This window comes from Lissotriton vulgaris, chromosome 4_1 (assembly GCF_964263255.1).
Source record: "Lissotriton vulgaris chromosome 4_1, aLisVul1.2, whole genome shotgun sequence".
NCBI classification, from domain to species: domain Eukaryota; kingdom Metazoa; phylum Chordata; class Amphibia; order Caudata; family Salamandridae; genus Lissotriton; species Lissotriton vulgaris.
This window is the reverse complement of record NC_141691.1, coordinates 2,076,411,920-2,076,430,916: the sequence shown is the minus strand read 5'-3', so window position 1 is coordinate 2,076,430,916 and position 18,997 is coordinate 2,076,411,920. Positions and strand designations below refer to the sequence as shown.

Sequence of the window (18,997 nt, the reverse complement as noted above, 5' to 3'; positions counted from 1 at the left end):
CATCATGCACTAGGCGAGAAAAATAAGAATAGCATACACTACGAAAGAAAACAGAAAACATTGTGTACTATGCAAGAAAACAAAGAACATCATGAAAACGGAAGCTGACATAATCCACGAAAAAAACGAAATACATCATACACTAATAAAATAACTGGGCCTGGGCAACATTTTAAATACACTGGAGTATTTGAAGTAATGAACCATTACTCTTGTAATGCGAAATGACTGAATTGATGCGATTACTCCAACTTGAGTACATTTGGGACAAATCCTACCGCAGGAGCACAGGAAGAACACACTCATGGCCGCTTTTAGGTGGAATTGGTGTAGGGCAGTGCCGTAAGCCTTCTTGCTGCGCTGCCCTACCCTAATGTGAAAGGGCCGGAATGCACCGTATTGATGAAATACTGTGCATTCTTCTGCTTTCGCTTGCGCTGGTGCACAATTCGCTGCGTAGCGCCAACGCAGGCACCATTGCGCCATGGGGCAAAGGTGTCTGCGTTGCATGCAGGATTGTTTTGGCCCCTTCCTGCACAAACACAATCCTGAGAGGCGTTTTCCTCTTTCCATGCGTGCTGCGGAAGGCGGCACACACGAAGAAGAGAAAAACGAGGAGAGAAATAATATTTATCCTCATTACACCTGCTCTGGGGAGGCGTACGGTTTTAGCCCGGCCCCAGGTTTACGCGGTCAAGTAAATCTGAGGCAGCGTCAAAACCCAAGGGTGTCGCGAGGGAAAACCCACTGCAACGCCCATGGAACGCGTCCCAGGCGCAGAGTAAGGCAACGCAGCGACGTGTGCTCCTTTGTCTCACTCCATATCTATGCGGCCATGCAAAGCCCTCAAAGTGGCTTTGGTGGCCTCGTAGATATGGCTGAGAGGGTTGCGCCGCTGGAGCGTCAGAAGAAGTGGTGCTCCGGCAGAGCAAGCCTCTCATAAATAAGCCCTCAGAGAGCGCGCAGCTGCGGCTACAGCTGATCGTGTCCTGGAGCACTTAGTGCTATCTGCATAAAGTACATCCTCAGCCCATTTTGGACATAAAGGAGCTTTTTGCACTAAGATAATAGCGCTATATGCTGGATTACACTTGCCATGTACTTACGCATAATTACGAATCATTTCGCACTAATTACGAGTAATTTGGCTTTAGAGAATTACACCCACCCCTAAAAACACAAAAGACACCAGGCTCCATGAAAGAAAACGATTGGAGGTTAAAAATCGGAGCTTATTGGTGAAAAGCTGGCAGGCAGGGGCGGGCGCTTATATTGTGTCTGAATTTCTCAACCATGGAGATGTTGAGCTGAGAGTGGGGGATGTCATTCAGAAAGGGGCACCATATCCCGTCATGAGGGTGTAAGGTTGAATGTCCCTGGTACCATCCTTCCATCCATCATTTGACTCGTTTACCCTTCATTCCACCCGCCCTGGCCCTGCACCTTTTTTTAATGCAAGTGGCCTTCCACAATCCTTTTCCTCACCCACCCTTCCTTTCGTCCAGCCTCCACCACGCTTTTCATCCACACATGTGTTCATCCTCCAATCCTGTCTTTCATTCGTCCACCCTTCCTTTCATCCTCCCACCCTTCCTTTCATCCACCGCCATCCGTTTCATTCTTCCACCCTTCCTTTCATCCTCCCACCCTTCCTTTCCTCCACCGCCATCCGTTTCATTCTTCCACCCTTTCTTTAATCTTTCCACCCTTCCTTTCAACCTCCCACCAAGCCTTTCATTCTTCCGTCCCTCCTTTCATTCTCCCACCCTTGCTTTCATCCGCCCACCATGCCTTTCATAGTCCAACTCTGCCTTTCCTCCTACTCTGCCTTTCATCCTACTCCTCTTCCTTTCGTTCTTATACTCTTCCTTTCATCCTCCGGCCCTACCTTTCTTTCTCCCACTCTTCTTTTCTTCCTACAACTCTGCCGTTCATCCTTTTCCTCTGCCTTTTATTCTTACACTCTTCCTTTCATCCTTCCACCCTTCCTTTCATCCTCCCACCCTTCCTTTCATCCACCGCCATCCGTTTCATTCTTCCACCCTTTCTTTAATCTTTCCACCCCTCCTTTCATTCTCCCACCCTTGCTTTCATCCGCCCACCATGCCTTTCATAGTCCAACTCTGCCTTTCCTCCTACCCCTCTTCCTTTCATTCTTACATCTTCCTTTCATCCTCCCACTTTGCCTTTCATCCTCCCACCATGCTGTTTATTATTTCCCCCTTCCTTTCATCCTTCCAACCTTCCTTTCATCTTCCCACTTATCCTTTCTTCCTACTACTCTGCCTTTCATCCTGCCCCTCTGCCTTTCATCCTACTCCTCTTCCTTTCGTCCTCCAACCCTTCCTTTCATCGTCCCTCTCTTCCTTTCTTCCTACTACTCTGCCTTTCATCCTGCTCCTCTGCCTTTCATCCTACTCCTCTTCCTTTCATTCTTACACTCTCCCTTTCATCCTCAGCCCTGCCTTCCATCTACAGCTGTTTAACTCTGATCCATCCACGAAGTTAATTAACTTTGCTTGAAACATTAAATCTGCCCTCCAGACCCAAGCCCAGCGCATCAGATGCTTTTTTGTTTCTCTTGATCTTCTCCACTCCGGGTCTTTCGGTGCCTCGAGGACTTTTGCTGTTGTTTGAGGAGCCAAACCCTGAAGGTGCGCCTGTGTCCAATCCCAACTTCACCCTCTTACAGAAAGGATACAGACAACACGAATATATCACAGTGCAGGGACTGCCACAAACCCAATTTACCACACTTAAAAGCTGCTTATTATTATCTTATCTCTGGCACCTCAGAGGCGATCCCAGGGCAGTCTCTCCAGGACAGACACACCTTGTGATCTGTGCAGAAAGAGACGTCATCCTTGGGGCCGAGAGCTGATTGGAGGATGCTCAGCCTCTTCAAGGTATATAAAGGACTGGGTCTAAGGTCAACGAAGCATCTCTCTGAAGGAAGAAACATTGTTTGGAGGTGACCTGAGCTCTGTTCCAGAACCAGAGAATGGACAGCAAAGCATGGGCCCTGGTGGTAGTGTGCCTGGTGGGCACCTGCTGGAGCTTACCTGTACAGGTGAGACCCCTTTAACGATGGTATATAGAGCTGAGTGCTGGTACAGGTGAGACCCCCTTTAACGATGGTATGTAGAGCTGAATGCAGGCACAGGTGAGACCCCCTTTAACAATGGTATATAGAGCTGTGTGTAGTTACAGGTGAGACCCCTTTAGCGATGGTATATAGAGCTGTGTGCAGGCACAGGTGAGACCCCTTTAACGATGGTATATAGAGCTGTGTGCAGGCACAGGTGAGACCCCCTTAACAATGGTATATAGAGCTGTGTGCAGGCACAGGTGAGACCCCCTTTAACGATGGTATATAGAGCTGAGTGCAGGCACAGGTGAGACCCCCTTTAACGATGGTATATAGAGCTGAGTGCAGGCACAGGTGAGACCCCTTTTAACAATGGTATATAGAGCTGTGTGCAGGCACAGGTGAGACCCCCTTAACAATGGTATATAGAGCTGAGTGCAGGCAGGGGTGAGACCCCTTTAATAATGGTATATAGAGCTGTGTGCAGGCACAGGTGGGACTCCCTTTAACGATGGTATATAGAGCTGTGTGCAGGCACAGGTGAGACCCCCTTTAACGATGGTATATGGAGCTGTGTGCAGACACAGGTGAGACCCCTTTAACGATGGTATATAGAGCTGAGTGCAGGCACAGGTGAGACCCCCTTCAACAATGGTATATAGAGCTGTGTGCAGGCACAGGTGAGACCCCCTTTAACAATGGTATATAGAGCTGTGTGCAGACATAGGTGAGACCCCTTTAACAATGGTATATAGAGCTGTGTGCAGGCACACGTGAGACCCCCTTTAACAATGGTATATAGAGCTGAGTGCAGGCACAAGTGAGACCCCTTTAACAATGGTATATAGAGCTGAGTGCAGACACAGGTGAGACCCCTTTAATGATGGTATATAGAGCTGAGTGCAGGCACAGGTGAGACCCCCTTTAACGAGGGTATATAGAGCTGTGTGCAGGCACAGGTGAGACCCCCTTTAACAATGGTATATAGAGCTGCGTGCAGGCACAGGTGAGACCCCCATTAACAATGGTATATAGAGCTGTGTGCAGACATAGGTCCGACCCCTTTAACAATGGTATATAGAGCTGTGTGCAGGCACACGTGAGACCCCCTTTACCAATGGTATATAGACTGAGTGCAGGCACAAGTGAGACCCCTTTAACAATGGTATATAGAGCTGAGTGCAGGCACAGGTGAGACCCCCTTTAACGATGGTATATAGAGCTGTGTGCAGGCACAGGTGAGACCCCCTTTAACAATGGTATATAGAGCTGTGTGCAGGCACAGGTGAGACCCCCTTTAACAATGGTATATAGAGCTGTGTGCAGACATAGGTGAGACCCCTTTAACAATGGTATATAGAGCTGTGTGCAGGCACACGTGAGACCCCCTTTAACAATGGTATATAGAGCTGAGTGCAGGCACAAGTGAGACCCCTTTAACAATGGTATATAGAGCTGAGTGCAGACACAGGTGAGACCCCTTTAATGATGGTATATAGAGCTGAGTGCAGGCACAGGTGAGACCCCCTTTAACGAGGGTATATAGAGCTGTGTGCAGGCACAGGTGAGACCCCCTTTAACAATGGTATATAGAGCTGCGTGCAGGCACAGGTGAGACCCCCATTAACAATGGTATATAGAGCTGTGTGCAGACATAGGTGAGACCCCTTTAACAATGGTATATAGAGCTGTGTGCAGGCACACGTGAGACCCCCTTTACCAATGGTATATAGACTGAGTGCAGGCACAAGTGAGACCCCTTTAACAATGGTATATAGAGCTGAGTGCAGGCACAGGTGAGACCCCCTTTAACGATGGTATATAGAGCTGTGTGCAGGCACAGGTGAGACCCCCTTTAACAATGGTATATAGAGCTGTGTGCAGGCACAGGTGAGACCCCCTTTAACAATGGTATATAGAGCTGTGTGCAGACATAGGTGAGACCCCTTTAACAATGGTATATAGAGCTGTGTGCAGGCACACGTGAGACCCCCTTTAACAATGGTATATAGAGCTGAGTGCAGGCACAAGTGAGACCCCTTTAACAATGGTATATAGAGCTGTGTGCAGACACAGGTGAGACCCCTTTAATGATGGTATATAGAGCTGAGTGCAGGCACAGGTGAGACCCCCTTTAACGAGGGTATATAGAGCTGTGTGCAGGCACAGGTGAGACCCCCTTTAACAATGGTATATAGAGCTGCGTGCAGGCACAGGTGAGACCCCCATTAACAATGGTATATAGAGCTGTGTGCAGACATAGGTGAGACCCCTTTAACAATGGTATATAGAGCTGTGTGCAGGCACACGTGAGACCCCCTTTACCAATGGTATATAGACTGAGTGCAGGCACAAGTGAGACCCCTTTAACGATGGTATATAGAGCTGAGTGCAGGCACAGGTGAGACCCCCTTTAACAATGGTATATAGAGCTGTGTGCAGGCACAGGTGAGACCCCCTTTAACAATGGTATATAGAGCTGTGTGCAGGCACAGGTGAGACCCCCTTTAACAATGGTATATAGAGCTGTGTGCAGACATAGGTGAGACCCCTTTAACAATGGTATATAGAGCTGTGTGCAGGCACACGTGAGACCCCCTTTAACAATGGTATATAGAGCTGAGTGCAGGCACAAGTGAGACCCCTTTAACAATGGTATATAGAGCTGAGTGCAGGCACAGGTGAGACCCCCTTTAACAATGGTATATAGAGCTGTGTACAGGCACAGGTGAGACCCCTTTAACGATAGTATATAGAGCTGTGTGCAGGCACAGGTGAGACCTCCTTAACAATGGTATATAGAGCAAAGTGCAGGCAGGGGTGAGACCCCTTTAATAATGGTATATAGAGCTGTGTGCAGGCACAGGTGAGACCCCCTTCAACGATGGTATATAGAGCTGTGTGCAGGCACAGGTCAGACCCCCTTTAACGATGGTATATGGAGCTGTGTGCAGACACAGGTGAGACCCCTTTAACGATGGTATATAGAGCTGAGTGCAGGCACAGGTGAGACCCCCTTTAACAATGGTATATAGAGCTGTGTGCAGACACAGGTGAGACCCCTTTAATGATGGTATATAGAGCTGAGTGCAGGCACAGGTGAGACCCCCTTTAACGAGGGTATATAGAGCTGTGTGCAGGCACAGGTGAGACCCCCTTTAACAATGGTATATAGAGCTGCGTGCAGGCACAGGTGAGACCCCCATTAACAATGGTATATAGAGCTGTGTGCAGACATAGGTGAGACCCCTTTAACAATGGTATATAGAGCTGTGTGCAGGCACACGTGAGACCCCCTTTACCAATGGTATATAGACTGAGTGCAGGCACAAGTGAGACCCCTTTAACAATGGTATATAGAGCTGAGTGCAGGCACAGGTGAGACCCCCTTTAACAATGGTATATAGAGCTGTGTACAGGCACAGGTGAGACCCCTTTAACGATGGTATATAGAGTTGTGTGCAGGCACAGGTGAGACCTCCTTAACAATGGTATATAGAGCTGTGTGCAGGCACAGGTGAGACCCCCTTTAACGATGGTATATAGAGCTGTGTGCAGGCACAGGTGAGACCCCCTTTAACGATGGTATATAGAGCTGTGTGCAGGCACAGGTGAGACCCCCTTTGACGATGATATATAGAGCTGTGTGCAGGCACAGGTGAGACCCCTTTAACAATGGTATATAGAGCTGAGTGCAGGCACAGGTGAGACCCCTTTAACAATGGTATATAGAGCTGAGTGCAGGCACAGGTGAGACCCCTTTAACAATGGTATACAGAGCTGCATGCGGGCACAGGTGAGACCCCTTTACCAATGGTACAGTGAGCTGAGTGCAGGCACAGGTGAGACCCCTTTTAACGATGGTATATAGAGCTGAGTGCAGGCACAGGTGAGACCCCCTTTAACAATGGTATATAGAGCTGAGTGCAGGCACAGGTGAGACCCCCTTTAACAATGGTATATAGAGCTGAGTGCAGGCATAGGTGAGACCCCCTTTAACAATCAATGGTATATAGAGCTGAGTGCAGGCACAGGTGAGACCCCTTTAACGATGGTATATAGAGCTGTGTGCAGGCACAGGTGAGACCCCCTTTAACAATGGTATATAGAGCTGTGTGCAGGCACAGGTCAGACCCCCTTTAACAATGGTATATAGAGATGAGTTCAGACACAGGTGAGACCCCCTTTAACGATGGTATATAGAGCTGTGTGCAGGCACAGGTGAGACCCCCTTTAACGATGGTATATAGAGCTGTGTGCAGGCACAGGTGAGACCCCCTTTGACGATGATATATAGAGCTGTGTGCAGGCACAGGTGAGACCCCTTTAACAATGGTATATAGAGCTGAGTGCAGGCACAGGTGAGACCCCTTTTAACGATGGTATATAGAGCTGAGTGCAGGCACAGGTGAGACCCCCTTTAACAATGGTATATAGAGCTGAGTGCAGGCACAGGTGAGACCCCCTTTAACAATGGTATATAGAGCTGAGTGCAGGCACAGGTGAGACCCCTTTAACGATGGTATATAGAGCTGTGTGCAGGCACAGGTGAGACCCCCTTTAACAATGGTATATAGAGATGAGTTCAGACACAGGTGAGACCCCTTTAACCATGGTATATAGAGCTGTGTGCAGGCACAGGTGAGACCCCCTTTATCAATGGTATATAGAGCTGTGTGCAGGCACAGGTGAGACCCCTTTAACAATGGTATATAGAGCTGAGTGCAGACACAGGTGAGACCCCCTTTAACGATGGTATATAGAGCTTTGTGCAGGCACAGGTGAGACCCCCTTTAACAATGGTATATAGAGCTGTGTGCAGGCACAGGTGAGACCCCTTTAACAATGGTATATAGAGCTGAGTGCAGGCACAGGTGAGACCCCCTTTAACAATGGTATATAGAGCTGAGTGCAGACACAGGTGAGCCCCCCTTTAACAATGGTATATAGAGCTGAGTGCAGGCACAGGTGAGCCCCCCTTTAACAATGGTATATAGAGCTGTGTGCAGGCATGGGTGAGACACCCTTAAACAATGGTATATAGCGCTGTGTGCAGGCACAGGTGAGACCCCCTTTAACAATGGTATATGGAGCTGTGTGCAGGCACAGGTGAGACACCCTTAAACAATGGTATATAGAGCTGAGTGCAGGCACAGGTGAGACCCCCTTTAACAATGGTATATAGAGCTGTGTGCAGGCACAGGTGAGACCCCTTTTAACGATGGTATATAGCGCTGTGTGCAGGCACAGGTGAGCCCCCCTTTAACAATGGTACATAGAGCTGCGTGCAGGCACAGGTGAGCCCCCCTTTAACAATGGTAAATAGAGCTGAGTGCAGACACTGGTGAGCCCCCCTTTAACAATGGTATAGAGAGCTGTGTGCAGGCACAGGTGAGACCCCTTTTAACGATGGTATATAGAGCTGTGTGCAGACACAGGTGAGACCCCCTTTAACGATGGTATATAGAGCCGAGTGCAGGCACAGGTGAGACCCCTTTAATAATGGTATATAGAGCTGAGTGCAGGCACAGGTGAGCCCCCCTTTAACAATGGTATATAGAGCTGTGTGCAGGCACATGTGAGACACCCTTAAACAATGGTACATAGCGCTGTGTGCAGGCACAGGTGAGACCCCCTTTAACAATGGTATATAGAGCTGTGTGCAGGCACAGGTGAGACACCCTTAAACAATGGTATATAGAGCTGAGTGCAGGCACAGGTGAGACCCCCTTTAACAATGGTATATAGAGTTGAGTGCAGGCACAGGTGAGACCCGCTTTAACAATGGTATATAGAGCTGTGTGCAGGCACAGGTGAGACCCCTTTTAACGATGGTATATAGCGCTGTGTGCAGGCACAGGTGAGACCCCCTTTAACTATGGTATATAGAGCTGTGTGCAGGCACAGGTGAGACCACTTTAACGATGTTATATAGAGCTGTGTGTAGGCACAGGTGAGACCCCTTTAACCATGGTATATAGAGCTGAGTGCAGGCACCGGTGAGGCCCATTTAACAATGGTATATAGAGCTGAGTGCAGGCACAGGTGAGTCCCCCTTTAAGAATGGTATATAGAGCTGAGTGCAGACACAGGTGAGACCCCTTTAACCATGGTATATAGAGCTGAGTGCAGGCACAGGTGAGGCCCATTTAACAATGGTATATAGAGCTGAGTGCAGGCTCAGGTGAGACCCCCTTTAACTATGGTACATAGAGCTGAGTGCAGGCACAGGTGAGCCCCCCTTTAACAATGGTATATAGAGCTGAGTGCAGGCACAGGTGAGACCCCCTTTAACAATGGTATATAGAGCTGAGTGCAGGCACAGGTGAGCCCCCCATTAACAATGGTATATATAGCTGAGTACAGACACAGGTGAGACCCCCTTTAACTATGGTATAATGAGCTGTGTGCAGGCACAGGTGAGACCCCTTTAACAATGGCATATAGAGCTGAGTGCAGGCACAGGTGAGACCCCTTTAACGATGGTATATAGAGCTGAGTGCAGGCACAGGTGAGACCCCTTTAACGATGGTATATAGAGCTGTGTGCAGACACAGGTGAGACCCCCTTTAACAATGGTATATAGAGCTGCATGCAGGCACAGGTGAGACCCCCTTTAACAATGGTATATAGAGCTGAGTGCAGGCACAGGTGAGACCCCTTTAACAATGGTATATAGAGCTGTGTGCAGACACAGGTGAGACCCCCTTTAACAATGGAATATAGAGCTGCATGCAGGCACAGGTGAGACCCCCTTTAACAATGGTATATAGAGCTGAGTGCAGGCACAGGTGAGACCCCTTTAACAATGGTATATAGAGCTGTGTGCAGTCACAGGTTACACCCCCTTTAACAATGGTATATAGAGCTGTGTGCAGACACAGGTGAGACCCCCTTTAACGATGGTATATAGAGCTGCATGCAGGCACAGGTGAGACCCCCTTTAACAATGGTATATAGAGCTGAGTGCAGGCACATGTGAGACCCCTTTAACAATGGTATATAGAGCTGTGTGCAGACACAGGTGAGACCCCCATTAACAATGGTATATAGAGCTGTGTGCAGACATAGGTGAGACCCCCTTTGACAATGGTATATAGAGCTGCGTGCAGACACAGGTGAGACCCCCTTTAACGATGGTATATAGAGCTGCATGCAGGCACAGGTGAGACCCCCTTTAACGATGGTATAAAGAGCTGCATACAGGCAAGACCCCCTTTAACAATGGTATATAGAGCTGAGTGCAGGCACAGGTGAGACCCCCTTTAACGATGGCATATAGAGCTGAGTGCAGGCACAGGTGAGACCCCCTTTAACAATGGTATATAGAGCTGAGTGCAGGCACAGGTGAGACCCCCTTTAACGATGGTATATAGAGCTGAGTGTAGGCACAGGTGAGGCCCTTTTAACAATGGTATATAGAGCTGAGTCCAGACACAGGTGAGACCCCCTTTAACAATGGTATATAGAGCTGAGTGCAGGCACAGGTGAGACCCCCTTTAACAATGGTATATAGAGCTGAGTCCAGACACAGGTGAGACCCCCTTTAACGATGGTATATAGAGCTGAGTGCAGGCACAGGTGAGACCCCCTTTAACAATGGTATGTAGAGCTGATGCAGGCACAGGTGAGCCCCCCTTTAACAATGGTATATAGAGCTGTGTGCAGACACAGGTGAGACCCCTTTAACAATGGTATATAGAGCTATGTGCAGGCACAGGTGAAACCCCCTTTAACAACGGTAAATAGAGCTGAGTACAGGCACAGGTGTGGCCCCTTTAACAATAGTATATAGAGCTGAGCTCAGACACAGGTGAGACCCCCTTTAACAATGGTATATTGAGCTGAGTTCAGACACAGGTGAGACCCCTTTAACGATGGTCTATAGAGCTGAGTGCAGGCCCAGTTGAGAGCTGCAGTAACAGGGCTGTATGTGGTATTGTGTAGGTGGTGTATGTGTAATGCCTCTCAGGTGGGTTTCAGAGAGAGCGCACCTGGACAGGAGAGTTTATATGACAGGAGAGTGTATATGGAGAGTGTATATGGACAGGAGAGTGTATATGAGTGACAGTATCACATTGTCCTGAGTACATGTAATTAAGCATGGGCGAATTTTGCGAATCTCGCGTTCGCGAATTTTGCGGATTTGCGAACTCGCAATCCGCAAAATCCGCGAATTCCCGCGAATTTGCGGATTTTTTTTTTTTATGTTCGCACGGGTTTCTGCAAGTTCGCAAGGGTTTTGTACAATTTCGCAAATTGCGAAATTGTACAAAACGCGTGCGAACTTGCAGAAACCCGTGCGAACACAATGTGCCCAGTAGGGTATGTGCCTCGTCTTGTGTGAATAAAAGGTCAGAGAAAGATCAGTTCAGCAGATGAAGAGAAAGAAGCTCCTGGTCACAGGAACAGCACGGGTATTGCGCTCGTGAAAGTCAAGGATGCAAAGCCTATCCAGCATCACAGCTGATTTTCCACTGTAGATTTGGGAAGAAGGCACACCTGTCCAGCCTCGACGATGCTCACGATTGTTTTTGGGCTAATGAATGAGTCACTGAATTTGAGCATCAACTAGTTCGAGCGACCATGTGTGTGTTACTATGCAATCGCCCCGAAGGGCGCAGGGGTCCCTTGAGTGAGCTGCAGACTTGTGCCCAGCCATGCAACTATTTTACAATGGCGCCAGCAAGCTGCCAGCGCCGTTGTAAAATAGTTACAAAGTTAGCTTGCACAGGAAGCACTTAGATAAAATAAAGCAGCACCTGCTTCGTTTTATCTAGTGGTTCCTGTGCAAGCTAACTTTGTAACTATTTTACAACGGCGCTGGCAGCTTGCTGGCGCCATTGTAAAATAGTTGCATTAGTGGGGGTTCAACTTTTGAACCCGTTACGTTCGCGGATTTTTTTTTGCGGATTTTGCGGGAAATCCGCAAAATTCGCGGATTGCGGATTTCCCAAAAATCCGCAAAAACAGCGAGCGTAACGGATTTCCCGCTCACACTTACATGTAATGCCTCTCAGGTGTGTTTCACAGAGAGCGCACCTGTACTGCAGTGTGTATCAATGACAGTTTTACTTAGCCCTGTGCGCATGTAACGCCTCTCACGTATTGGTAGTGATTGTGAGCTGGGCAAAAATTGTGTGTGCTTAGATATTGCACCTTTTGGCTTTTAGGTGCTGGTGAAAGCACCCAGAACACATAAAATACAAAATTCTACCGAATCGGTATTTCAGAATCGGTAAATGGTATGCAGGTATTGATTCAGTAAATTTTACCGAATCCGTAAAATTGGGTAATTACTGATTCGGTAATTCCCATTCATACCTATGGGCCTGGAGGCCCATAGGAATGAAGGAGAATTACCGATTCGGGAAATACTGAATCGGTAATAGGGGGAAGACTTACAAGGGTGGCAGGGTGTCACATTGACACCCAGTTGCACCCCTGAGTAGTGCATAGGTGCACATGTGGCACACATACATGCCACATGGCACTTTTGGAAAAGCACAAATTTGCTTTTTCAAAGGTTTTCGATATTTACTACCAACTTTTAGTTGGTGGTAAATACTGAATCCTTAACTCAGAAATGCACTCACTTGAGTGCTCCCTGCATTAAGGATTCGTTCATTTACCAAATCGGTATTTTAAGGAATCAGTAATTTACTGATTCCTTAAATTACCAATTCAGTAAATTACTGAATCCTTAAATTTGGCCCCTACATCTCAAATGACCAATGCCGGTCTGTAATGGACAAAATTCGGTAATTTCAGCTGTTACCGACCGGTATTGGGCTACCTACATCTGGCCTTTAATCTTTTACAATGTAAGCACTGGACTCAACTTATACATTTAGCTTTATTTAAACTCTGCCACAAAGAAATTGGCAACAGGAAGAAAACTGACAGTAAACCTGGTTAATTGGTTGCAAAGACTGTGTTTTAAAATATCTTATGGATTTAATGCACCTGTTGCAGGGATATGTGTGTTCCCAGTTATTGTGAGATAACTCTGGAGGTTAATGCACTTGCTGGAAAAATCTGTGTTTTGTTTAGCCTCCGTTTTGACTCAAAGTAGCATAGAGGGTTAGTGCAAAGCACATCATGTAACATGCATATGACATATTTTATTTTATGTAGATAGATAAGTGGGTTACTGCTTTGAAGCCGGAGATCCTTATGTTACTTGCAGTTGCATTGTAAAGCTTTTAATATAGCAGAGTGAGCTGTGGAAGTTGATATGTGTCTTTTACCCACTGTTTTATGTAACACACTCTGTACAATGAATTACAAATGCAGATGATTTATTGTATATGTATATTTATGTGTGATGAAAAGCGCTTCGACACCCTGCATTGGGATGAGTAGCACTATACAAGAAAAACTTAGTGGCACTTAAATTATTTCAACGCCTCCTCAGGGGTAGTAGGCGCTTTATAAATGCTATTTATTTTGTGTAAATTCTGGGAAAGACCAACACATCTGACATTATGACAGTGCACGCATATCTTGAAAACCGACCCTAAACAAAGTGAAAATCTGCCTCCCTTAGGTGTGTGTGACGTGCTTACAAGGTGTGAGCCTTTGTGACGCCTCTGCTTCTAGGTGTGAGCCTTTGTTATGCCTCTGCTTCTGGGTGTGAGCCTTTGTTAGGCCTCTGCTTCTAGGTGTGAGCCTTTGTTAGGCCTCTGCTTACAAGGTGTGAGCCTTTGTGACGCCTCTGCTTCTAGGTGTGAGCCTTTGTTAGGCCTCTGCTTCTAGGTGTGAGCCTTTGTGACGCCTCTGCTTCTAGGTGTGAGCCTTTGTTAGGCCTCTGCTTCTAGGTGTGAGCCTTTGTGACGCCTCTGCTTCTAGGTGTGAGCCTTTGTTAGGCCTCTGCTTCTAGGTGGGAGCCTTTGTTAGGCCTCTGCTTCTAGGTGTGAGCCTTTGTGACGCCTCTGCTTCTAGGTGTGAGGCTCCTGACTGCTCCCAGCCAGGAGACTGAACAAAAGGAGTCCAGAGGACCCTGGGCCCAGCTGGAGTCTGAAATGAGAACGCACCGCCCCTGCCTGCACTTTGTTGCTTATGGGAAGCAGGCAATGTGCAGGCGCTGCTGAATGTGTCCTGGTGTTTAAAAATGACACCGGGACGAGTTCAGCACATTATTCAGTGGGGCCCAACCTCTTGGCACGGTGGACAGCGTTAACCCTGTGGATATATATTCTATGATTCCTCATGTCCTACGATGTAATGCAACTTCTTCTTTTCCTTTATGTATGTAAAGCGCTCTGATACCCCCGGGTCTAGCTAGCGCTATATAAAACTTTATAAATAAATACAACCACAAAAATAATAATAATAGTTGGACGCCGTCCACCCATGTGTACCCCCGACATGTGCCCTGGAACATTGCACAAAGAGCTCGGTTTTCTGCATTTGGGGTCTCAGAATGCAGGGTGGAGCCTAAATCGCACGTGCTAGAATATGTAAATATTTTTAGAAACTCAAACATGGATTTTGTGGAGTGTTCCTGCTCCATTTCTGACACTTTTTACCAGGAAAAAATCTTGCTTGCCAAAAACCTGCGAGTATGGAATTAGCACGCACATTTGAATTCCAATTTGGGCGCAAAGAGAAGTTTGCACCCAAATCAGGATTAGTGCGGCCATCAGATGGTCCTACTTGAGATACCTAAAGGACAACTCCACAGACTCTTCTGTTACATTGTACGAGAACTAGGTATGGGCGGAAAATCCGTTCCGCTCGCGGATTTTGCGGATTTTCGGGAAATCCGCAATCCGCGAGATTCGCGAATCTCCCGCAAAATCCGCAAATCCGCGAGCAGCGGATTTTGCTCGCACTGCGTGCACTGTTCACGTGAGTTCGCGGCTTCCCAGTACAACTTCGCGCCCCGCGAATAAGTGCTAAATTGCAGAAATACGATCTTAGCAAAACTGAAACTACTTGCCAGGTTCAAAAGTTCAGGCTCATCATTAGTAGCCATTTCCTGTAGTGCTTCCTGAGGGGCCCCTCCAGAGTTCAGTTGCCAGTTGCAACTATTATGTGACCCTGCTCTGAACCTCAGAATAGTTACACATATGCCACAAAGGTCCTGAATTACAGCTAAGGGAGACAAGCAGGAGCCAGGCTGGAAGTTAAAATCCATTAATCAGCCCCTAATTCATTATTGTCAGTTGGGGCAGGGCAGGTGTTGTAACTAATTTTGCAACAATGAAAGCGCTTAGCAAGTGCAAAAGATCACTAATCAGGGCGCACTAAGGAAGCAGGTGCCAGCTAAAAAAATATTCTGTGACACATTAATCAGCCCCAAATTAATTCAGGTCACTTGAGGCAGGGAAGGTGTGCTTTGCTTTGCCGAAAATAATGTACACTGGACAACCAGAGGGTGTGGTGATGAAACAGAGGGTGGCATGGGTGGGCCAGAGGGTGGCATGAGTAGTCAGAGAGTGGCAGTGGTGACAGAGAGTGGCAGTGATGAAGAAGAGTGTCCCAAACAGGCTGGACACGTAGAAACAACAAGTTCGCAAAACTTGCGACCCGACAGGTAAGTTTGCAAATTGCGAAATTGTAAAAACCCTCGCGAACTGGCAGAAACACGGGCGAACACAAAAAAAAAAAAATCCGCAAATTTGCGGGAATTCGCGGATTTTGCGGATTGCGAGTTCGCAAATCCGCAAAATTCGCGAACGCGAGATCCGCAAAATTCGCCCATGCTTAACGAGAACTCTGTACATCCTCGGAGCCATCTGTGCTGCTGAAGGCCATTTGTTCTTGTGACATTTTTTACCGAAACGTTCCTCCAGCAGTTAAGTCAGCATCCAAATAGGAAGATGAGCCACAGACTTCACCCTTGACATCTGTGCAACTATGAGTGCCTGAAACAAGGGGCCAAACCATGCCCGGAGCCACAGTGTTTAACCACCATATGGATGCTTCAATATCGATCCGCAACAATATTGACCGCAAGATATCAGCTGCCCAGTATCGACAAGAAGAGTCAACAAGGAGGCATCAGAACAGTAAATCCCCGCTCCCCAATATACTCTTACCTTGATGATACTGTGCCAGGTGATGCCCTGCAGCCCATACCATTGCAGGTCGAGGTTTGTCCTTTCCATATTTTGACATATAGCCCAAAGTACATCTTATGTCATCTTTTAAAACATGGCTTTGGGTTTCCCAAAGTTCTAATATCCTTATACTTACACTGAGTGATTAAAATATCACTTTTCTCTTTTGCAGATTTTCTATGAACTGGAGAAAAATCGTAAGTACATTTTTAGTCGTGATACCTTTGAACTTGAGCATAGCGCCTGTATGTAACGAAGCTCTGTACTCTGGGCGGGGGTGGTGGCTGCATCGAGTACTATCTACTTAATCCCTTTAAATCGGATTTTGTGTGTTTGCAAAGGGATAGAGAGTAAGATGTGTCGGCCCTGAACGATGAGCAAAATGTGCCTGTGCGCCTTGTGCATGAACATAGTGCTGCTATGAGTCACAAGGTGTGAGGATGAAAGGAGGAGCAGTCACACCGCTGACTACATGCACAAATAAAGTTGCCAAGACCGGACATGAGAATGAGAAAAACGTCCACAGAGAAGCAAACCCCTAAGTACCATTAGCGTTAGACAGAAATGTATTGGACAGCTCCATTGTGTATTTGGAACCTGTCTTTGGGAAAGGATTTAGAATGTCAATCAATCAATTAGGGATTTATAGAGCACACTACTCACCCGTGAGGGTCTCAAGTCGCTGAGGGTAGGGGGGATTTGGACAGCTCTGAGGTCATCTGAAGAGACAGGTCTTGAGGTCTTTTCTGAAGGCTTGCAGTGTAGGTCTCCGTCTGATGCTGAGGGGGAGTTCGTCCCAGGTCTTGGCTGTGATGTAGGAGAAGGATCTTCCCCCGTTCTAGCTCTCTGGATGCGGTGGATGTTGGCAAGGGCTAGGTTGTTGGAGCGGAGGTTTCTCTTGGGGAAGTGGAAGGAGATTCTTCTGTGGAGGTTTTGGGGTCCAGTGTTGTGGAGGGTTTTGTAGGCGTGTGTGAGCAGCTTGAAAGTAACTCTCTTTTCGACGGGGAGCCAGTGGAGGTCGAAAATCTGCTGGGTGATGTGGTAGTGTTGTGAAATGCTGCGGGCGAGTCTGGCTGCGGCCTTCTGGACGGTCTGGAGTTTGCAAAGGAGTGATTTGTTGATTCCGGCGTACAAGGCGTTTCCACAGTCCAGCCTGCTGGTAAAGAGTGAGTGGGTGACGGTCTTCCTGGAGTGGGGGGGGTCCATTTGAAGGTCTTGTAAAGTATGTAGAGGGTGTTGAAGAATGTGGAGGACACAGCGTTGATCTGTTGGTTCATGGTGAATGAGGAGTTGAGTATGATGCAGAGGTTGCGGGCGTTATCAGAGGGAGTGGGGGGTTTCTGAGGGAAGGGAGCCACCAGATGTCGTCATGGATGTGTCCCACCGTGTGGGTGGGGGAAGAGATGAGTTGCTTCAGTCCAATGTTGGCACGGTTCCCTAGGAGGGTGGTGGAATAGGAGTCGCTGGGGTTGTCTAGGTGGAAATTCAGGTCTCAGAGCAGTACCTAGTCTGTGGAGGCAAGTGAGTGGAACACAATGTAGTCTGTGATGGTGTTGGTGAACAGGGAGCGGGGTCCGGGTGGTCTGTGGGCGAGTGTCCCGTGGAGAGTCATTCTGGGGTTGGGCTGGATCTGGAAATGGATGTGTTCCATGGGGGGCGAATCGTCGTTCAAGATGGAGGTTGTCAATCGGAGGGAGCTTTTTTGAACAATGGCGAGGCCTCCTCCAGGAAAGTTGAAGTGGTCTTTCCACAGGATCTTCTACCTGTCTGGGATGGCAGTTGCGATGTCAGGAGCAGAGCTGGCGTCAGTCCAGGTCTCTGTGAGGAAGGCAACGTCGGGCGAGAGGGTGTTTAGGAGGTCCTAAACATCTACTGCATGTCTTTGCAGGGAGCATGCCTGTGTAGTATGCAGCTCAGGGGTATGTGGACATTTATGTCCGGTGGGTTTGCGGCAGCTTTACGCATCAGGAGGTGGATGAAGGTAGATGAAGGTTTGCAGCAGTGTTGGCAGGAGAACGGGCCTTGGGACCTGCTCAGCATCTAGAGCTGGCAGTTGTTGCATCCAGGGTTGAGTGCATGGAGAGAGCTGGAGTCGTAGCATTTCTCAAACTCCACCCACTCTGAGCATGAACACTTTTGCGAGTTGGCAGAAATAGACAGTTTGTGCATTGACACTGATGCACATTAGGACCCAATGAATGTTTCACCTTCTGTAATTGCTTTATGAATCCATCTATTCCTGTGCGCGAGCAGCTGATGTGAAGCTGGGAATGTGCCTTCTCTTTCAGACACCCAGCATGCAGAGGAGGCCCTGATACCAGACATCTTCGAGATCATCACCAATGAGAACCAAGGTAAGAGAAAAGCTCGGGCTTCTGGGCGCTAGACTTTATCATACGTGACCCTGAGGCCTCATTTAGATGTAAAGACATAATACAAATGTGTGGACGAAGAATTACATGCTGGGGACAGGGTGAAAGGGTGCCCTTGACAACATGTGTGACATCACAGCTGGTGTTTGCTGACAGAAGACATAAAGCGCTTAGAATGCAGTTACCCATCTCAGCTGTTAATCTGATTTTTCTGTCTTAATATTCTCAATGTTATTATGGCAAGTCAGTAAAATGCTTTAAGTGGTGCCATAAATCACTCCTGCAATGACAATATGACAACACTATAGGAATGGAAGAGGCAGGAAACCATTCCCAGTAAATATTAACAGCTGCAATCACTCACTGTGCATGGCTGTGTGCTGAGGTCTTTTTAGTCCTTAGGGTAATTCGTTTTCCTAAGTAGGGGCCCGATTCACAGAACTAACTGAAGACAAAATCCTAAACTTACT

At 47.6% G+C, this 18,997-nt stretch overlaps 1 protein-coding gene across 1 annotated transcript in view; it reads left to right on the top strand.

Annotated features, from left to right (window-relative positions):
* The first annotated feature begins 2,986 nt into the window (after window positions 1–2,986).
* Window positions 2,987–18,997, top strand: part of LOC147725053 (embryonic protein UVS.2-like) — a 78,451-nt gene continuing 62,440 nt past the window's right edge. Inside the window, exons 1-3 of the mRNA XM_086918150.1 lie at window positions 2,987–3,070; window positions 16,328–16,352; window positions 18,444–18,509. Coding sequence (XP_086774276.1) covers window positions 3,002–3,070; window positions 16,328–16,352; window positions 18,444–18,509 — 160 coding nt within the window. The 5' untranslated portion in view covers window positions 2,987–3,001. The remainder of the gene's footprint in view (window positions 3,071–16,327; window positions 16,353–18,443; window positions 18,510–18,997) is intronic.